The 20660-nt window shown below is 36.4% G+C and overlaps 1 protein-coding gene across 5 annotated transcripts in view; it reads left to right on the top strand.

Annotated features, from left to right (window-relative positions):
* Nucleotides 1-3339: 3339 nt before the first annotated feature.
* LOC117671128 (protein FAM228B-like) overlaps nucleotides 3340-20660 on the top strand; it is a 32223-nt gene continuing 14902 nt past the window's right edge. For 3 of the 5 annotated variants that reach the window (XM_034426831.3, XM_034426832.3, XM_034426830.3), the window contains exons 1-6: nucleotides 3340-3526; nucleotides 7158-7268; nucleotides 14043-14144; nucleotides 15056-15160; nucleotides 15852-15974; nucleotides 17680-17754. In XM_034426831.3, coding sequence (XP_034282722.1) covers nucleotides 3434-3526; nucleotides 7158-7268; nucleotides 14043-14144; nucleotides 15056-15160; nucleotides 15852-15974; nucleotides 17680-17754 — 609 coding nt within the window. In that variant the 5' untranslated portion in view covers nucleotides 3340-3433. The remainder of the gene's footprint in view (nucleotides 3527-7157; nucleotides 7269-14042; nucleotides 14145-15055; nucleotides 15161-15851; nucleotides 15975-17679; nucleotides 17755-20660) is intronic. The other 2 variants (XR_015731212.1, XR_015731213.1) reach the window with 1 other exon arrangement.

Here is a 20660-nt window from a genome sequence, read left to right on the forward strand (position 1 = left end):
AAGAGCTTTCAGAAATACCCAGGATCCAATTTATAAGAGAGACGAATAAACACAAGGACAGAAATGTTCCATCGCTGGGACACAACTGAGGGATCCAAGAGCGCAAGAAGCAGAAAACTTCTTTGCAGAAAACAGATGAAAAGCGCGAAGCCTCCAGTCCATCAGGTTAGGCAGGAGCAGAGGTGCGGCTACGCCTACTGAATTTGCTTGTCAAGCCTGGAAGAAGAAGGCAGCGCATCGAGAGGGACAGCGAAGAAAATCCCTTCCGAAGTTTACTCGCCCGAATGCGATTTTGGAGGGAAAGAGTCGTTTCGGCTGTGAATAAAGATTAAGCGCTGGAGAATTCCTCAGGGAAGAAAAGAAGCACTTGCAAGAGACCATCCATGTGACCGGAGTGACCCCAAAGAAGAAACATCTCTTATCCCTCTTCTACCTCCTACCGGCAAAGTCCTAAATCAAAAGGAGCGCAGTATGTCCCCTGTTCGAAAAGAGCGCGAAAACTCTTTATTCAAATTGGCTGGGGCAGCTCATTCTCCCTCAAAGCATGATGGGAAATGAGGGTAGTCTGAGTAAAAGGTCCTGAAAAGCGGGCGGGCGTGGAATTTAGCGGATTCTTTGCGGTTAAAGTATTGTGATGGTCTAATTCGGACCTCTAAAACAAGACGGATTCCTCTCCAAAATGCCATCTGGAAGATGGCTAGAGCTGAACAACATGTTGGGTTAAAATTAGGTACCAGAGATTTGTACTATATTTGCGTGATACGGTGGACCCATGTTTACTGAATCGCTTGAATAATGCAAAGCCTCCCCCAGACTAGATTCACAAAAGCATTTGACTATTGCATACATATCCCTTCCATGTTGGATTAGTTAATACCTAATTGTACAATGAGAAGTCAGGCAACTGGGTTAAATCAATAAACAATGACAAAGTGGGATAGCATATTGTGCAAAAACAGAGGCCAACCCAGCAATGGAGAAATCGGCAAGAAGCAACTGCTTAAGCTGTAGTGGTGCAGTGGTTAGAATGCAGTACTGCAGGCCAGTTCTGCTGACTGCGGGCTGCCTGCAGTTTGGCAGTTTGATTCTCATTTGAAGACCCAGATTGTTGGGGCTGTAAAGTACTGTAAAGTGGTCTAAGTGCTATTGCTTCCAGTTCTTTTTTGCTTGGACAATGTACTGTTTTGTCTGGACTCATGAAGCTGTCAAGGGCATGACAATTAGCAAAGGTGGTTGTATTGTGACTGCTCTCTGTCCTCTTTCTCAGCTAGGCTACAGTTAGAAATAATCAAGTTTTATCTGTGCCATCTGGAGGAAAAGTAAGTGGAGGCACCAAATCCCATATTTTGCTTGCCCCCCCCAAACATTCATTTCAGATATTCCCATTTGAGTTCTCTGAGAACTTATTTCACATGTGCAATTCTTTTGTATTTTGATTAATATGTTAGTAGCATTTGGTTCTTCTGCATGTGCACCATATTGAGTAGGGCCTGGATTGCATTTTGGAACAGTTTTCATCTAGTATCCACTTGAACAAAATTTTCCCATAATATTTGGATTTCAAAAGAACTAATTGCTGAATTAGTTCTTTTGAATATATGTATATTTATATTTTTTTTATTTTATTCTCTCTTATAGGTGAATCAAAAAAATAAAAAAAAATAATAGAGAATTGCAGCCTAATGAAATGCTTTTATTTCTCTTTTACTTTTTAATTTTATTTGTTGAGAAATATGAAAAAGAAGTTTTACAGAAGGTACAAAACTGAATGAAACCCAATCCAGGACGAATTCTTCAAATTCCTTTTTAAAAAATTGGGTGAACTAAATTAGATATGGTCCATGGGTGAAAGATGGTGTAAACATTTAATTAAAAATTGTTAAAGCATGGTATTACAGAATAGGGTTACTTATGCCATGTGAAATTTCATGAATTATTATCCCAATTTGTGATGAAAAACGTTCTCCCATAGACAGTGTCAAATATCACTATTTGTTAGCAATTAGCCACACATCCAGGTTTCTGTTGTAATAATCAAATCCCATCATGATCTTTTATGAACTTTCAAGAATGTATCAGAAAAGCACAAATAATATTGGGGTATCCTTCAGAGCATTTTTCAGAAACAGGTATGAGATTGTGAGCCACTGTTCCAGTATATGAACGCATACTACTAATAAAATAGATAAAAAAGTAACAAGTTTATATTCTTTTTAAAATGATATTGTCACATAAAATAAATTACTGTCTTAGAAAGAATTGGTTGCTTGTAACAATTTGATTGCTAAAGCAAAGCAATTTGGCTGCTTTTTAAATTTTTAGATTTATTTTAGTTTTTTCATTCTTAGACTTTAAATTTTTTAATCCTGCCTTTATTAACTTTTATTATTAAATTTATATGCTGTTCATCTCTCTGTCCAGAGCAACTCTTAGAAATAACTCAAGGCAGTGAACATAACTAACACTCCTTCCTCCTATTTTCTCCACAACAACAACAACTCTGTGAAGTGAGTTGAGCTCACAGAGAGTGTCTTGTCCAAAGTCATCCAGCTGGTTTAAATTTAAATTTAGCACGGTTTCATAAAGACACTATTGGGATGTTTTAATTAATAAACATTTTAAAATAATATACATCAAGAGTCAATAAAAATGTGTAATTATAAATTTAAATAATATTTGGTAACAGCAATCATTCCATAATTTATTACTTCCCTAATTCCCTTTGTAGTATTTGACTACTAGTTGTTTTTGTTCTGAGCATAGGCATGAATCAAACCAGGAAAGATAATGGGGGGGGGGGGAGGAGTGGTTTTCATCACAGAAGGGGAGGATAATATTAAACTTTATAGCGCATATACAACCCAAATGTTAGTTTCATTCTTGCAACAAATTTCATCCTAGAAGATTGCTCTACGCGTGCTTGTACCGTTGTCTTTCGCTATGAAGAAAGCAGTCCTAAATAAAATGGGATCCCATAAAATTTTACAACGCCATTCTTTTCAAAGCCATTCGCTATGTTTAATTTCTAGATACAGGTAGCGCTTCTTTTTCACATCTACAAGCCTCCGGCCAGCCTGACTCTTTTTCCCAGTCCATCACAGCAAGAGCAGTTGCGTCGCGGGATTGCCATGGGTACGAGTAACACTGAAGCGGACGGATACAGTCCAATCTCCTTTGGAAGGAAAAAATGCATAGGGACAATGAGCCCCCATTTTCATTATGTTTTTAATTTGTCAAAAGGGTTTCCTTCTGCCGTTTTTGATCACCAAAGCGCTAGTCGGGGCCATCAGACAAGAAAGCTGGAAGGAACTATTTTTTTTTCCTGGCGGAGGGAACTGATCGCGGGTTTGGCGTACCACTGCCAGTGAATTTGGTGGGCCGTGGCCGGGCAACGAAGCACACTCTGCCCCCGGGACGGGGATGGGTAGGAGGTATGGAGGTGGCGGGGAACGGCGTGGGTCCTTTCCATCTGGGACCGTTGACATCTACGCCTATAGAGTCATCTACCTCGAGCGTCCCCACACGGGTGAGTGGGGTTGTAAACTGAGTAGTTGGAAACGAGGGCGAAGGGAATCGCCCAGCGCACTTATGTTTTAGGAGTTGAACCTTCGGAATGAACCTCGTGTGTCAGGATTCCAGAATATCCCCCCCAGAAAGGTGGACTATAAATGGAGTGACCTCCAAAAATTAAGTAGCATTGGGCTTGGTTAGAGATGTAGGGCATGGCACATCCTTTTACTGCAGTGGTAAAGGATATGGTCCCAGACAAAACTATGGCTATTGCCACAACCTCAACAAGAGTCAACTTTAGCTTCAGAGAGAAGTTATGTTTTAACATAGTAACACATTGAGCACCACATTAAGCTCCACTGGTTCTAGTTCACCCAAGATTGTTGCCAGCCACAATCTATCCAACTGTTTTTATATAGTTTAGGATATAGTGCTAGGTAGTCTAAGGTGGTGCCTGCTTAATTAAGTAGTTAGTCCATTATATAAAGAATGCTAGTGGGCTTGAGATTAAATTAAACATCTGGCCATCCCAGAGTGTGATTCCATATAGAATTTGAAATACCTGAAACCACTAACGTCAATGAATTCAAGAACTCTAGGAACATAAGAGTTTGTTACTTGACTGCATTTTTAGTGAAATCAATAGAGTGTATTCTTGAGAAATTTGCAATCATTTGGGTGTTACACAACATGCTAATTCAGAAATAAACAGGCAGTTGTGTATGAGTTCTGTTGTTAGAGTTTATGGATTATCCTGGCTAGTTATGGTTTAACTAAAACCGTAATTAATTTATACATTTAATATATACATAATACATAACACACATTATACATAACTTAGTATTATGTATAAGACTGCTAACTTTCGTTGGAAGATTAATGGAGAGAGGAACTTTTTCCCCATAAAGTTAGAATGTCAGATTAATTTCAGATAGCTCTTCATTTGCCTTAAGGTCCCAGGTACTCCATGTCCTAATCTCAAAACAAAACAAAACAAACCTAATAAAAAAGCACCTACCCTCAACAAAGCTACCTACCATGATACTTCATTGTGCTTGAGCTCTTTCATTGGTAGCATGTCTCTAAAAGCCATAAGAGTCATAGTGGCGCAATGTTTAGAATGCAGTATTGCAGGCTAATTCTGACTGCCTGCTGCCATCAGTTCAGCAGTTTGACTCTTACCGGCTCAAGGTTCTTTTCATCCTTCCGGGATCGGTAAAATGAGGACCCATTGCCTCTGTAAACCGCTTAGAGAGGACTGTGAAGCGGTATATAAGTCTAAGTGCCATTGCTATTACAAACCACAGTGACAGGCAAATCACATAACTATCTTCACAGAATATGCTTATCTGTAGCTAATTTGACTAGTTTATGGCACTTACTCAGATTTTTTATTTATTTATTCAATTTATATCCCGCCCTTCTCCAAGTGGACTCAGGGCGGTGCACAGCCAGAACTAAAATACATATCAATACAAAATTTAAAATTATTAAAAGAATTAAATAACGATGGCCCAAAAATTTAAAACATTAAAAACTAAAACCCATTTGACAATTTAAAAAGCTAAAAAGACTAAAAAAAAATTGGGGTTCTTATGTGACATTGAAATATGAACTACACAGACTGAGTGGGCATGATATCTTCAGGATATTAATTGGCAGGTTTGTTGTTCATTGTGTTGTGAACACAGCATAAGCCTGAGAATGATACCATATTAAATTAATGTTTTATTTTGACATAATTTGTATGAATACAGATGTAATGTGTTAATAAGATATATGGTTTAGCATATAAATACTATTGAATGTATGTATCTAGGCATATTCAAGAAGTGTAGTATATAATCATATCAAATGAATTTTAAATAAAATATTCTAATTCAAGGTCTCTGAATAATATTTCAAGATTATGTATTATTTTTCTTGTCATTATTGTAATGTTTAGTTGTTTTGGAGTTTTCTGTCTAATTTTTCTGTCTTTAGTTTATTCAAGTATATTTACATTTACAGTACTTGTGTGTGTGTGTGTGTGTGTGTATCCTTTAATAGTTTAATATTTGTAAGTTTTAATATATTATTTTATAAACTCAACAAAAAAAAATTTAATGGATTGTGCTTCAGCAATAATATTGCACTGAGAGGCAAGCAAAATCTACTGTTTACCAAAATAATGTATGTACAATTAAGAGGAGATGATAGCTGATTTTAGCTTAGTGCAGAGGTTCTCAAACTTAATGGCATAATGAATCTCTAAAATGATAAATGAAAATGTGTATTTCCTCCCACAAAGCTTTAGTAATGAAAATAAAGGGATGCAGTGAAAAAAAGGAAGTTAAATATACAGAAGACTAAATTAATAACAAGTACAGCAACTAGTGTTCCAGTATTTGAGAGGCTGCCACAAAGAAGAAGGGGTCAAATTATTCTCTAAAGCACCAGAGGGCAGGACAAGAAACAATGGTTGGAAACTAACCAAAGAGAGAAGCAACCTGGAATTAAGGAGAAAGTTCCTAACAGTGAGGACAATTAACCAGTGGAACAGCTTGCCTCCAGAAATTGTGGGCGCTCCATCACTGGAGGTTTTTAAGAAGAGACTAGATAGTTCACTTGTCTGAAATGGTATAGGTTCTCCTGCTTGAGCAGGGGGTTGGACTAGAAGACTTCCAAGGTCCCTTCCAGCTTCTATTCGATTTGATTTGATTCTGCAATTATGTACAAAAAAAGGGTATTGTTGGTTTTAAACTTGTTGGAAAAGACTCCTGAGAATACCTTGGATAGCCAAGCAAATAAGCAAATGGATCATCAAACAAATCAGTCCAAAGTTCTCAGTAGAGGAATAAATAATCAGTCTCAAATGATCATAATTTGGTCACGTGAAGATATAGCTCACTTGAGAGGGCTATAATACTGAGAAAGGTGAAAAGAAAAAGGTGGGGAAAGGACATCTACAGCAAAATGGATGGACTCAATTTTAGTGCAAATGGGTGCATCATTGGAAAATCTGAAGGACTAGATTGGAGATTAGACAGAGAAGTCAAATTTATACCTGAAAAGAAGCTGTTCAAATCACATTCATATTGTTGTCAAATAAATGACATGGACATAATCAATGTAGACAACAGACATTGTCTTCAATCAAGGAAAACATTATTAGTGCCACTTGAGTTTATGGTGACGTGGGGGGGATTTTTGTACTTACAGTGCCTGAAGGAATAAAACCTCAACTCTTTTTCCACTTTTTTTGTCATCTAGAAGGAGCACTGAATGGCTCATAATAATTATAGCACGTTCCCAACATTTCTAGTTTAGCAGAAGTGAAGTTATTGCAGATATAACAGAGATCAGTTATTCAGTTTCTGCTTAAATCTTTAGACAAGCAGGAACTAAGAAAATAATTAAGTGCCTTTTTCTTTTCTTCTAATTAAGTATTTTGTGTTTAGTTCTTTTATATGTACCTTGCATGCTTCACATTGCATAATTTAGAAAGTTGCTGAACATTTTTGAAATTTTCATTCATGTTTGGAGATGAGAGAAGTGGATAGAAGTAATTGCAGTGTAGAAGCATTTGCTACAGGTTGGTTTGTAAAATGCCTATTCTACAATGCACTTTTTAAAAACTTTTGTTTTTTCAATGTTTTGTTTTTCAGGCTGATTCCTTGTCATCTGAAAATAGTGATAGTTCAGGAGAAGACTGGCTCATAAAAGTTCGTTGTCCAGGAGCAAGGCATCGATACAGCAAACGAGCTCATGCAAAAAAGGTTAATATTACAATATTATTACTTTAATTAATTAATCAATTAAACATGGTTAAAGTTTGTTAAGAGAATAGTGATCCTTTTGAATGCTGGGTGGTACAGTAGTTTTAATGTGTAACCTATATATCCAGCTATTCAGTTGATCCAGGAAAGAATTTTGTGGAAGTTCTTATTCTATTTCTGTTTTTTACTTCCCACCTTAAGTAAGTTAGTCACATGACATTAATACTCAACATGTAGAGAAGATACAGAATTATTTCCTGCTATATTTTCGTATTTTGCTTGTGACAGCAGTTCAGGATGGAATATGAATATAATATGCAATGGTACATATTTATGCAAATCCCAAAAGTATTTCACAGCATCTAAAAACTTTTAGGGACCCATCCCAATTTTGCTTGACAAAAATTGAAAAATTGAAAAAGACTTTTTCTAATTTAAATTGCAGGACTAAAACATGAGGGTATAGTTAAGGTAAAGGTAAAGGTTCCCCTCGCACATATGTGCTAGTCGTTCACATATGAAACATTCTCCATTTCAAAGCCGAAGAGCCAGCGCGATCCGAAGACGTCTCTGTGGTCATGTGGCTGACGTGACTAAACGCCAAAGGCGCACGGAATGCTGTTACCTTCCCACCAAAGGTGGTCCTTATTTTTCTACTTGCATTTTTTACATGCTTTCAAACTGCTAGGTTGGCAGAAGCTGGGACAAGTAACGGGAGTTCACCCTGTTACGTGGCACTAGGGATTCGAACCACTGAACTGCCAACCTTTTGATCAACAAGCACAGCGACTTAGCCACTGAGCCACCATTCCCTTTGGTAGGGTATAGTTAGAAATGACTTAATTTACTAAAATTATTTGAGTATTTGCATACTTGGGAACATTAAAAATCAGAAGAAGAATTAGAAGAAGAATCCCAGCAACTAGGCAAGCACTAGTTACCATATTTTTCGGAGTATAAGACACACTCCCCCTCCCAAAAGAGGGTGAAAATTTGGGTGCGTCTTATACACTGAATGTAGCCCTGCCTACCCCACCCTTCAGCCATTTTTGGTCTCCGTGCATCGCGTTTTAGACCTGTTCCAGGCTGCAGGGATTGATACGATCATCGCCACCTCCGTGCCTCACGTTTTTGGCCTCTGTGCCTTGCGTTTCAGCCTCCAAATGCTCCATTTCACACCCGTTCAAGGCTGTGGGGATCGCCAGAGCACATCGCCACCAATTGCCGCCTCTGGGTATCACATTTTTGGCCTCTGCAGATCGCGTTTTCAGGCTCCGCATGCTCCATTTTTGGCCTCTGGCATCGCATTTTCAGGCGGTTCCAGGCAGTGGGGAGTGTTGGCGTTCAGTGTTCGGAGGCGAGGCACAGAGGCTAAAAACGTGAGGCACAAAGGTGATGATGGTCTGTGGCAATCCCTCCAGCCTGGAACAGCTGATTGGGGGTATTCTAGGAGGCCGATCCACTCGCCAATCAGCTGCTCGTGCTGAATCAGGCTGCAATAATGTGCTGAAGCTGACCTGGCTGTTCGCTATTTGCTGCAAGGATGCTAGCTAGATGAATATCGATGGATGCTGGTAGGCAGAGGCAAAAAATTGTTTTCTTATTTTCCTCCCCAAAAACTAAGGTGCATCTTATACTCCGGAGTGTCTTATACTCCGAAAAATATGGTACTTCAACAGAAATTTGACTTCATGTTCAGATGCAGTATAAAACTGGATCTTCAATTAAGAAGCTGTTTAAGGGACTTTGTTTTCATACTCGTTATGGTAGAGTTCACAGCCACCCTTGATTTATATGATAAATATTCAGTGAAAAAGCTTGGACAACTTTGCCTGGATTATATGGTTTTTTGGATCATATTCTCCATATGTTAAATTAGCATAAGAATTATGTTAGTTTTTAAATCAACATCATTTTTCAAAAGTTGAATCTTTCCTTCTGTCAAAGGACTATAGTTACCCATTTTATGTGCAACTAGTTCCTAGAAACAGGCCTCTTTCTTCTTTATATCATAACAAATTTATCTCCATTGTAATTCAGCAAATTATCTCTTCTTTACATAATTATTTATGATCAGACCGACTTTTAATTAAATCATGTAATATTTAATCTCTCTTCCCCTCTCCACCCCACCCACCCCCGTCCTGCTGTGCAGCCTCATCATGGGGAGGGAGGGGTATTCCTGGGAGGGATGAGCAAAGAACATTGGGAGTGTATGTCTGGAATATATATATATTTCTAGCAGGGTCACCCAAGATCATCCCAGCTGCCCAGCTAAAGCAGGCAGGCATCTATATTGGGCAGCAGCAGCATAGGAAAATGTCAGAGGCAAATGATCGTATTAGTGGCAATAGCAAAGGCATCAATTCATACTGCATGGGACAAGGCAGTGGTAACCCACTTCTCTATTTTTATCAAGAAAGTCAGATGTACAGAAAATATAAAATGATTGAGGATATAGTGCCAAATAATGAGTCCCTCAGATTGGATGACACTCAACATTTTATTTATTTATTCAACTTCTATAGTTGCCCATCTCAACCAAGTGACTCAGGTGGCTTATAGTTCTAAAACTACAAAGTGGTTAAAACAATTAAAGCAATAAACAATAAAAACATCCAAATAATAAGTACATATAGCTGCCAAGATAGTTAAGCAACTAACAGAAAAGCCAAGAAATGGCACCTTTAACACATTCTGAGGCTAAAGCCCAGGTATGTAGCCAGGTTTTTAAGGCCTTATGAGGTCAATAGGGTTGGGGAAAATTCTAATCTCTGAGGGGAAAGTATTCCACAAAGCAGGAGCTGTTGCAGAGACAGCCCGTCTTCTAGTTCCTGCTAGTCGACAATTTAGCTGATGGGTTGTACAGCATGCCCAATCCGATGGAAGAAAAAGATGGTCCCTCAGATAGCCTTCTAGTGGAAAAGAGCTGAGAAATTGAAGTACTAAAGGTGGTTATGATATGGTTAGATTAAAATCTTTGGGACCTCTAGTTGGTGACGTTGCCAAACTGGAAAAGAAAATATGAAGCTGCAAATATAGAATCACAAGAGGGACATGGAACGTAAGAAACAGGAACAAAGGAAGATAATTTAGAACCCACCCCTGGTACAGAACATGCAAGCAATATATTGTGATTTGAGACTGGAATGCTGTAGCTGAAAACTTGAAAGAAGAAAATATAGTTGGCTTAGGAAACTGGAACAAAGCAGGAGATAGACTTATCCATTTCAGCCACTCAATGATTTCTTCATAGGTAACAAACAAAACAATCCATGGACATCAGATGGAGTATATAGAAGTCAGTTTGACTATATTATTGCTAAAAGCAGGTGGAGGAGCTCTGTTGTAGCATTAGAGACATGACAAGATGCTGACTAGAATAGATCATGTGCAAGCTCTGAGTTAAGCAAAAGAAGAAAAATAGAGCCAATTAATTTCTGATGTTCATGATTTGAACATTTGTCCATCATTTTCAAGGAGAACATCAGGAACCATTCTGAAGTTCTCAACCTCACTGAAAGAGAACCAGAGGAATTATGGAATGAGCAATAAAATTGTTAAAGATAAATGTGAAAAGAGACTATCAAAAATGAAGAAAAAGAAGAAAGCACGTTATGAACAAACTGTGGTAATTGCTAAGAAGAGGAGAGAAGCCAAAACCAAGAAAGACAAAAATCTCAGGAATTATATCAAGAGTTTCAGAGACCTGTTAAAAAGACAAGAAATAATATTGCAATACATCTGTAAAGTTATTGAAGATTATTGAAGATTGTAACAGACATGGAAAAACAAGGAAAGTCTTTCAAAAGATTTCTGAATCCAGAAGAAAGTCCTAACATTTAATTACTGTGCTGAAGGATGCCAGAGGACATAGAGTAATCAATTCAAAGGAGTTCAAAGGAAGATGGAAGGAGTATACTGAAACATTGTATAGTAGAGATGTCAAAATCCAAGATACCTTAGAACATATTCCCTATTTACAAGAATCTCTAGAATCTGAAGTTACATCAGCACTATTACATTATTACCAAGTCAGAAGGCTACAGGAACGGATATAATACTGATTAAAATATGACAAGCAATAGTAAAGGGATCAGTTTAATCAAGCTATACTAAATAATCTGGAGAATACAGTGGCCACCTCATTGGAAAAGGTCAATCTTCCAATGCCAGAAAAAAGAAACCTAACAGGGTGTGCAAATCAGTGGTGGGATTCAGCCAGTTCACACCACTTTGGGAGAACCGGTTGTTAACTTTCTGAGCAGTTTGGCAAACTGGTTGTTGGAAGAAATCATTAGGGCAGAGAACCGGTTGTTAAATTAGTTGAATCCCATCACTGGTGCAAACTATCATATAATATACTAAATTTCATATGCTGACAAAATAATGCTTACAATCATCCTATGCAGATTAGAGTTACACATAGAAAAACAGAGATATTCAAGCTGGCTTTAGAAAAGCCTGAACTACACAAGACTTTATTGCTGACGCATGCTGGATAATTGAGAAAGACACAGAAAACCAAAAAGTAGTTAATATGTGGTTCACCAATTATAGATAGCCTTTAATTATGGTAAAACGTTTGACAAAGGAGTGGGACAAGGTTGTATCCCCCTTATTTATTCAACCCATATGCTGAATATATATTAAGGGAAGTTTGATTGTAAGAAGATGAGTGTGATTTTAAAATTGGAGGAAGAAACATCAATAACTTGTGCTAGGCTGATGACACAACTCTGATAGCTGAAAATGCAAAGGATCTGCTAGTCTTGGTGCTAAAAGTCAAAGGGCACAATGAAAAAACCCAAATTAAATATAAAGAATACCAAACTAATGACAACAGGTTTAATAACCAGCCTTAGAATTGGCAATGGAAATATTAAAGTGGTAAATAGCTTTTGCTTTTTAGTATCAATCATCAACAATAAAAATACAAGCAATCAAGCAATATACCACATATTAACATTTGATACAGCAGTCAGGAAGGCCATGATGGGTCTATACATATAAAGTTCACCATGCATGCCATGGTATTCCCTTTGACACTTCATGGAAGCAAAAATTGGAGTTCAAAAAAGCAGGATAGAAAGAGTATACTTTTGAACTTTGATGTTGGACAGGAACCCTGGGATTACTGCTGACAGCCAAGAAAACAAACTAATGGATCATCAAATAAATCAACCCAAAATTCTCACTTGAGTCACAAATGACCAAGCTCAAAGTATCCTATTTAGGACACAGTGTAATACTGTAAAACTAGAAAAGATGAATATTAGAGTATATTGATAAAAAGTTAGATTTTATACAAAATTATTCAGCATATAAAAGGACACATTTTACTGAAGAAGAATCAATATTGTTTATGCAAAACATAACTAACTGACTTTCTTGCTTTTTCCTTAAAAATATTTTGTTTCTCATCCAAGAAGCTTCTTCAGTTCTGAACAACCATGACCTGGATGATTGAGAATCTCCACAGACAAAAAGCAATGTCAGAAAATAGCTAATAAAACATTTTGAACTTTTATAGCTGTCCTTCATTTATTATTGCATTTTGCTATTTTTATTTTCAAAAATAGGAGTCAAATAAAATTTTATTGGCTCTTATAGGTGTTCTTCTGGAGAAAAACAATACAAATATTCAAGTGCATACCAACCTTATTTAATTAAAAAGTTTATATTCACATTCCATTGTGAAAGTAAATTATTTATAAATAAGGTATTTGTTCAAAATTGTTATTTACATTTAATATGAAAAAGTAAATCAAGTATACAAATGATTTATGCAGTCTTCATTTTTAAATACAGACGGTCCTCAATTTATGACCACAATTGGGATTGGCAAATTCATCATTAAACAGAGTTGTTAAGTGACATCATGTGATTGCACCCAATTTTATGACTTGCCATGGTTAAGTGAATCACCATGGTCATTAAGCAAAACATGTGACAGTAATTTGTGATTTACCCTGCTATATTCCCCATTGACTTTCCTTGTCATAAACTAGCTGGAAAGGTTGCAAATGGAGATCATGTGACCCTAGGATGCTGCAACTGTTGTATATGTGAGCCAGTTGCCAAGCACCTGGATCGTGATCACATGGCTGCAGGGAAGCTATGACAATTTTAAGTATGAGCACTGGTCATAATTTGTTTTAATGCCATTGTAACTTTCAATAGTCTCTAAGTGAATGGTTGTAAGTCAAGGACTATCTATCATCTTCCAAATAGAACCCTTGTACAAGCTGTGATTTTCAGACGATTGCATTACAGGCAGAGGATGAGGATGAGTATTTTTTAAACTTTGTAGTACCTGTATTGATTTCCTCACAACTATGAAAATATTCAATATGCATTGTTTATCTATTAATTTGTAAAATAAGAATATATAATTAAGAAAGAGGAATTAGGAAGCTGCCAATATTGTATCTTTTTATCATCTATGTTTGGAATACATTTCTTAGTATAACTGTAGTTCTTCCAACATATAAAACTCTACAATGAAAATCTTATACAATAATGTTTTACTGTCTTTAATGCTAGTAATTATATAGTTATGATAAAGAAAGATAAATTATCTTAACTGAAAAAATTCTTAAAATATGGGTTACAAGGGTCCTTTAATTAAGAAAATAGAAAATTAGAATTTAGAATCAATATAACTAATCATGATTTAATCTGATCTTGGGTTGTATTGTTTTAGTCAGATTGATTCTAATGGGATATATCTCCATATTAGTGTAGAATTAATGCTTTTCCTTAATTTAACAGAGCATATCATCTCGGTCTACAAAAACTGAAACTTCAAGCATTCTAGATAAAAAAGATGACTTCACAGAGAAAACAGAATTGACGCCTACTACATCTTACCAGGTATATGGATTAAACATTTTATTTCAGATCTCAAAGTAACTATCTTGGGGGGGGAAACTTTATCAGTAAAATGAAGTGAAACATTGCTTAACTCACATAAATCAGATATTTCAGGCTAGCTCAATGGATTTTGACACATTACAATATAGGTAGTTATTGGGTTACTACCATTTGTTCAGCAGCTATTCAAGGTTACTATTGTGGTGACTGGATGGTATTAACTATGGATCTCATAGTTCTAGCAATTGCATTGTCACCATGGTTATGTGACATCACAGGTTCATAACCATGTCATTTAGTGGTTGGCAATTCTGGTCCCAATTGCCATTATAAGCCTATAGTTATGGCAATTGATGTTCTTATAATCTATCTCATGTAACTGCCTTGAATGTATAACCAACCATTTTTAAACGGTTTTTAAATAATTTTTAATAATAGCATGCTGTTTAAATATCATCTGCCCCATCTATGAAAAAAGATGGCCACCTCCAATTACACTTCAAAAATACTTATTTTATAGAAAAATGCCTTTTCCTGTTGAATAAATGTCATTTGTATAGTTAACTTTTTCTGATTTCTTAGCTTGGTGTTAATAGCTGTTGCATTAACTTTCAATATATTTTTCCAAAAAAAAATATTTTTTTTGAGTAGACCACATCATTTTACAATATATCACAATAGTAGTTATGACATAACACTGGAAAAGTTCTTTCTGTGCACATCAACATTCTGGTAACCCACATCATTTATTTGCTTTAGAGTTTCATTTTAACAGTGAGATACTGGAAGTTGATACAGTTTGGTAACGTGTGTGTGAAAATATAGAGAGCCAATATATTTGTTAAATCTGAAGAATATTGTCTGAGAACACAAAGCAACAAACACAACCTATTGTAACATTCTAACATTAGGACTATACAAGAGTGCCAAGGCAGGAGAGTGCAGACTTGGAGTGGCTGATAAGACTTCGTTGTCCAAGAGCTCAAATGGAACAATTGATGCCGGATCTGAAGCAAGTAGGTTTGGATGTGAATATATCAATATTTTCCTGTGCAACATCATCAGATAAATATTTTAATGGTAGAAATTTACAACAGTAAAAGCGGAGTTTCATCTTAGACATATTTTTAAAAATCTAGTTAATAATCATAAAAGTTCTAATCTAATACATGATGCTAATGTTTCTAATACATACTTTTTCAATTTAAGTGAAATACATTCTCATTCACTACAAAGCATTTGGTTCTTAACCAATAAAATGGCAATTTCTGCATAATGAAAATATGTGCATGTTCACATCCCTCCAACCAAAATAACCTTTAATACCACCACAAACATTCTTATACATTTGTCCATAAATATATTAAGCAACTAAGAAGACCCCACTTATCTTTGTCTTATTCCTTGCTCAATATTCAATTACATGCTGAGTATTTCATTTATTTTTACGCTTGCTTTCCTTCCATTATGGGCAGAAATTCTTTGATTATCCACAGATGCTGCTTTTCATTTTAAGGATCTTTTTTAAAAGACCTATGATAGAAATTAAATGGAACCCACAATATATTGTATTTTTGTAATTTGAACTAATATTTGAAAGTAAAATACATACATACATACAGAGGTAAGTTTTGTATAGGTAAGTTTGATTTTTGGTAGCTAAAAGTTTCATTCATTCACTTGGATTTTTTTCATTTTTCAAATAAGTCTTTTCCAGGAATTACTAGTTTCCTGAGTAAATCACAGAGCAAGGTTTATGGAAGAAGTCAACCTGAAAAGACAAAATCTTCAGAGAGTTGGCTAACACAGAAGCACTTGTCTATTGCACAGGTACCAATGTATTGGGGGCACTGAATAGAGACAAAAATCTATAACTGGTGATGTTTTGCTACCTCATAGCAAAGTGCATATTTCAAAAGGCCTTAGAAGGCAAGCGATCCATTCTTTGAGTTCCATGCAGTTTATTGAATGTGTTTGTTGGAGATTAGAAAAAATTGAATTCCTGTCTGCTCTTACTACAAAAAGGTTATAACATAATCAAAATGAAACCACAGCCTCTTTCTCATATTGTGGTTGCATATATATATATATATATATATGTATGTATGTATGTATGTATGTATGTATATATATATATATATATATATATATGTATATATGTATGTATATATATATATATATATGGGGGTGGACATGGCCTATGTCTCTACAGAAAGGAGCTTTGCTTGTGATGGGACATGTCTTTCACAGAGATGTCAGTGGAATGCTTCATCATCTTTTCCTAATATGGGTTTTCTCCAGCAACAGATCCCCAACAGACTGCTGAAGATGTTCTCCTTCTTTGTCATAGATAATAATAAAAGACTTTCATAGTCACTTGGTTAATTTCCTTCCAGTAATTATTTGTTCTGAATATGATTATCAATAGCCATCAAGCTCCTATTCACCTTGTCTAATTTCTTCAATACTTCCCTCAGTCTATCAACTACCCATGATCAAAACTAAGATTGTTTCATTTGGCTTTTTGAAGAGAAGTGAAGATGATTTTTCTCAGTTTGATCTTTAGAATTGTAGACTGGTTTTCATATTGTTTTAATATTAAATATTGTTTTAAATATTTAATTTAAGCATTTTAATATGCATATTGTTTAATTTATCAAATTTAATAACTTATTGGTGATACATGTAGAAAATTGTATATTATTACGGTAATAAAGAGTAAGGAAAACAGTTATATTGAGGCAGATTTTCTAATTGTTATCTTTTCATTACATATATAAAGCATAATAGAGTATTTAATTGTTCTCTGGAGAATTATACTGAATTTGCTAAATTTAGGGTAACAGATTATTAAAACTTTTATTGCAAAATTTATGAATATTCTATTTATTCCAAGTTATTTCAGGGATTTTAAAGCATTTAAAATTGAAATTTCTAATAATCAGAATCAAATCTTCTTTTAAACTTTGCTACAGTTCAGGTAATAATAATGATGACGTCTGTCATCACTTTTATTATACTGAAATTCAAAATCTACTTAGGGATCCAATCCACCTGTGCTTCTTCAGATATTTATTTTTTAGTTAGATTTTAATTTTTCCTTCAGGAGTTCAAGGTGACATATATTATTTTTTCCCCTGCAGCAATAACCATATGAGCTTGGTTGGGCTGAAAGACAAGCTGTTCTGATTGAAAGTGGATTTGAATCTGGGACTCATGTTCCCAGCCTAATATCTTAATCACTAGCCCACACTGGATCTCTGAAAAATTAGCCTGGTCAGTGTGTTGGTTCTTGGAACTTGTAATTGATCAACATCTGAAGAAACACAGTTTGCCATCCTTATGATATATTAGCATCATTGATGCACCAACTCAAATTTCAAATAAGGCTTCTAATGTAATTTTATTTTGCATTTCTTCTCAGTGGCATGGAATTCATTGTATCGTATAAAGCTGATCTGTTTATAAAATTATTTTTAATAAGTATGTTTAATATAGTAGTTCTCTTTCACAGATTTTACTGATATTTTATTAGGCTTTAGTTAATGAAAGCCAGGATGTTATTGGTCCCATTCAGTTGCTGCTGGAAAGAGAAAGCTGCTTTATAAGGGTAAGAAATAAACATTGCTTGCAATGTAACTTTCTGACTATTGAGAAAGACATAAAAATACCTGGACCAGTAGTCCATACCCATGACCGTCATGCAGGAAGAGAAGACCTTGTTTTTTGATTTTTGGAAATCTTATTGTGAAATAGCAATTTTCTATAAAAAGAAGGAATAAAAACATCAGTGTTAAGTCTCCTCCCTCCCCCCAATATTTATACTTTCTTGACAAAAATCACACAAATGAAAAAGTTTGTAAAAGTTTTTGTTCCTGGTTATTTAAAAAAAAAGATGTTACAAGCTTAAATTGTTAGTACTGAAGTGTCTTTTACATCTGATCCTTTACTTTTCAGCTATAAGTCTAATAGCTTTTCCAGGGAATAGTGGTCTGTGATTAGTCATTATGGCTTGCAGTGCTGATAGCTGTGAGGCGGGGATGTGAAACTGGTGGCCCACGGGCCAGATTTGTCAGGCTACGCCCACCCCAGCTCTGCTAAGGGAAAAACATAGTGAAACATCACGTGACAGCAATGTGACGCCGCGAGTTTGACACCTGTGCTGTAAGGCATCACATCTGGAGGGTTTTAAATTGGGGAAGGATGATGTCGACTTTATAACTATTTATTTAATTTATTTTTATTTATTTATTATTCGATTTATATACCACCCTACTCCCGAGAGACTCAGGGTGGTGAACAGCCAAGAGATAAAACACACAGAATTACAAAATTTAAAAACAGTATAAATAAAATAAATTTGGCCCAGAACAGATTAAAACCCTAAAATTTTAGACAAATTTAAAATTTACAATTAAAAAGGGAGGTTAGGCCAGGCCAGCCTGTTGGAATAAAAAGGTCTTGAGGGTGCAGCGGAAGGTGCGTAAATCCGGGATCCTCCGTATCTCCGGGGGGAGCTCATTCCAGATAGCAGGTGCCCCCACAGAGAAGGCTCTTCCCCTGGGGGCCGCCAGTCAACACTGTTTGGCCGACGGCACCCTGAGGAGCCCCTCTCTATGAGAGCGTACTGGCCGGTGAGAGGCTACTGGTGGCAGCAGGCGGTCCCGTAAGTAGCCGGGTCCTAAGCCATGGAGCACTCTAAAGGTGGTAACCAAAACCTTGAAGCGCACCCGGAAGACCACCGGGAGTCAGTGCAGCTCGTGCAAGAGAGGTGTTACATGGGAACGCCACGTCGCTCCCATAACCACCCGCGCGGCCGCACTCTGCACCAGTTGGAGCCTCCAGGTGCTCCTCAAGGGGAGCCCCATGTAGAGAGCATTACTACTGGGTTATTATTTAGGTTAATTGAAGCTTGTGAGCTTGTTTTGAAAGGAAAAAAGGGGAAAATGGATGGATGAAAATTGGATGAAAATAATAAAAAAAGATGGGTACTGTAGTTATCCACGTCTCCCTCCTTGCCCCAATGCCAAAATACCCTCTTTACTGTTAGTCAAGGACATTTTTCTCCCAACAGAATCTCCTCAGTTCCTACCTACTTCTGAGTCAGGGTAAAAGTGGATCAAAGTAATGCAGCGGTAAAGTGGGGTTTTCCATTGGAAAACAATACAATGCAAACATCCTGATTCTTATGGAGGAGGATCCAGAAAGAAGTTGGTGATCTTCAAGGTTTATGCAGGACTTCCCCCTCCAGCTACAGTAGGCATGGGGCTTGCCATTTCTCTGGTTGGTGTATTGATATTAGAGAAAACAAAATTTGCCTGAAAACCAAAGGGAATGTTTTGTCCAGAAAATACCAATTTCATAGAAGAAGTTGCATGAGGTTTATATTCCTATTTGTATCCAAAAGAAGTTAACCTCATTGTTCGCCCTAATTCTGGGGCCCACATTTGTATCCTGTTATCAATGTGCAACAGTACTGTAGTCACTTCTCCAAACAGCTTCTCTAATCCATGAAGGAAAACACATCACTAGTGGTGAGGGGAAAAGCCCAATTTCATGTTTAAGATCTATCATAAAATTGATATATTCTTATGATACTTTTATCTAGGAAAGCCATCTATCTGCATTGTCCTCTCTGTATTATTTAATTATTTGCATCCTGCCTTTATTATTTTTTTTCAAATAACTTAAGGCAGTGAACATATCTGATACCTTTCCTCCACCTGTTTTCTACACAACAACAGCCCTATGAGTTGAGTTAGTAAGAGAGTGACTGGCCCAAGGTTACCTAGTTGGCTTTCATAGCTGCTTTCTCCTGCTTTCTTGTCTGGTGCCTTAACAATAGATTATTTTTTTATTTATTATTTTTATTAATTTCCTTTGGGATAGATTAATTTTAGCTTTTCCAAATTTGCCTTGACATAGCTAATAGTGGTCATGTAAGGCTTTAGTATTAGAGATCCTGCGAGCTAGTTTGCTGTAGTGATTAAAAATTCCAAGCTAGAAACCAGGAGACTGTGAGTTCTAGTTCTGCCTTAGGCACAAAGCCAGCTGGGTGACCTTGGCCCAGTCACTTTTTCTCAGCCTTGGGAAGGAAACATGGTTAAATCACTTTTGAAACACCTTGCCAAGATAACTGCAGAGACCTATCCAGACAGTCTTCAAAAATTGGACATGATTGAACAAAGTAAAAAAGATACTACTGTGTTTCCCTGGAAATAAGACCATCTTATATTTTTTTGAACCCTGAAATAAGCGCTTGGCCTTATTTTCGGGGAGGTGGTATTATTTTGGGGCGCATGGAGCAAGATGGGGCTACTCTTGCCATCTTACCTGATTTCCAACTCTGCGTTTAAATATTTTCGGGGAGGGCTTATTTTCGGACGGAGGCTTATTTTAGTGCATGCGCTCAAAAGCCCGATTGGGCTTATTATCAGGGAATGTCTTATTTTTGGGGAAACAGGGTACGTATTTCAAGTTTGATTTCACATTCAAACTATTAAAAAAATATGAAAT

Source organism: Pantherophis guttatus, chromosome 1, assembly GCF_059756535.1.
Source record: "Pantherophis guttatus breed Tessera chromosome 1, ASM5975653v1, whole genome shotgun sequence".
Classification (NCBI taxonomy): domain Eukaryota; kingdom Metazoa; phylum Chordata; class Lepidosauria; order Squamata; family Colubridae; genus Pantherophis; species Pantherophis guttatus.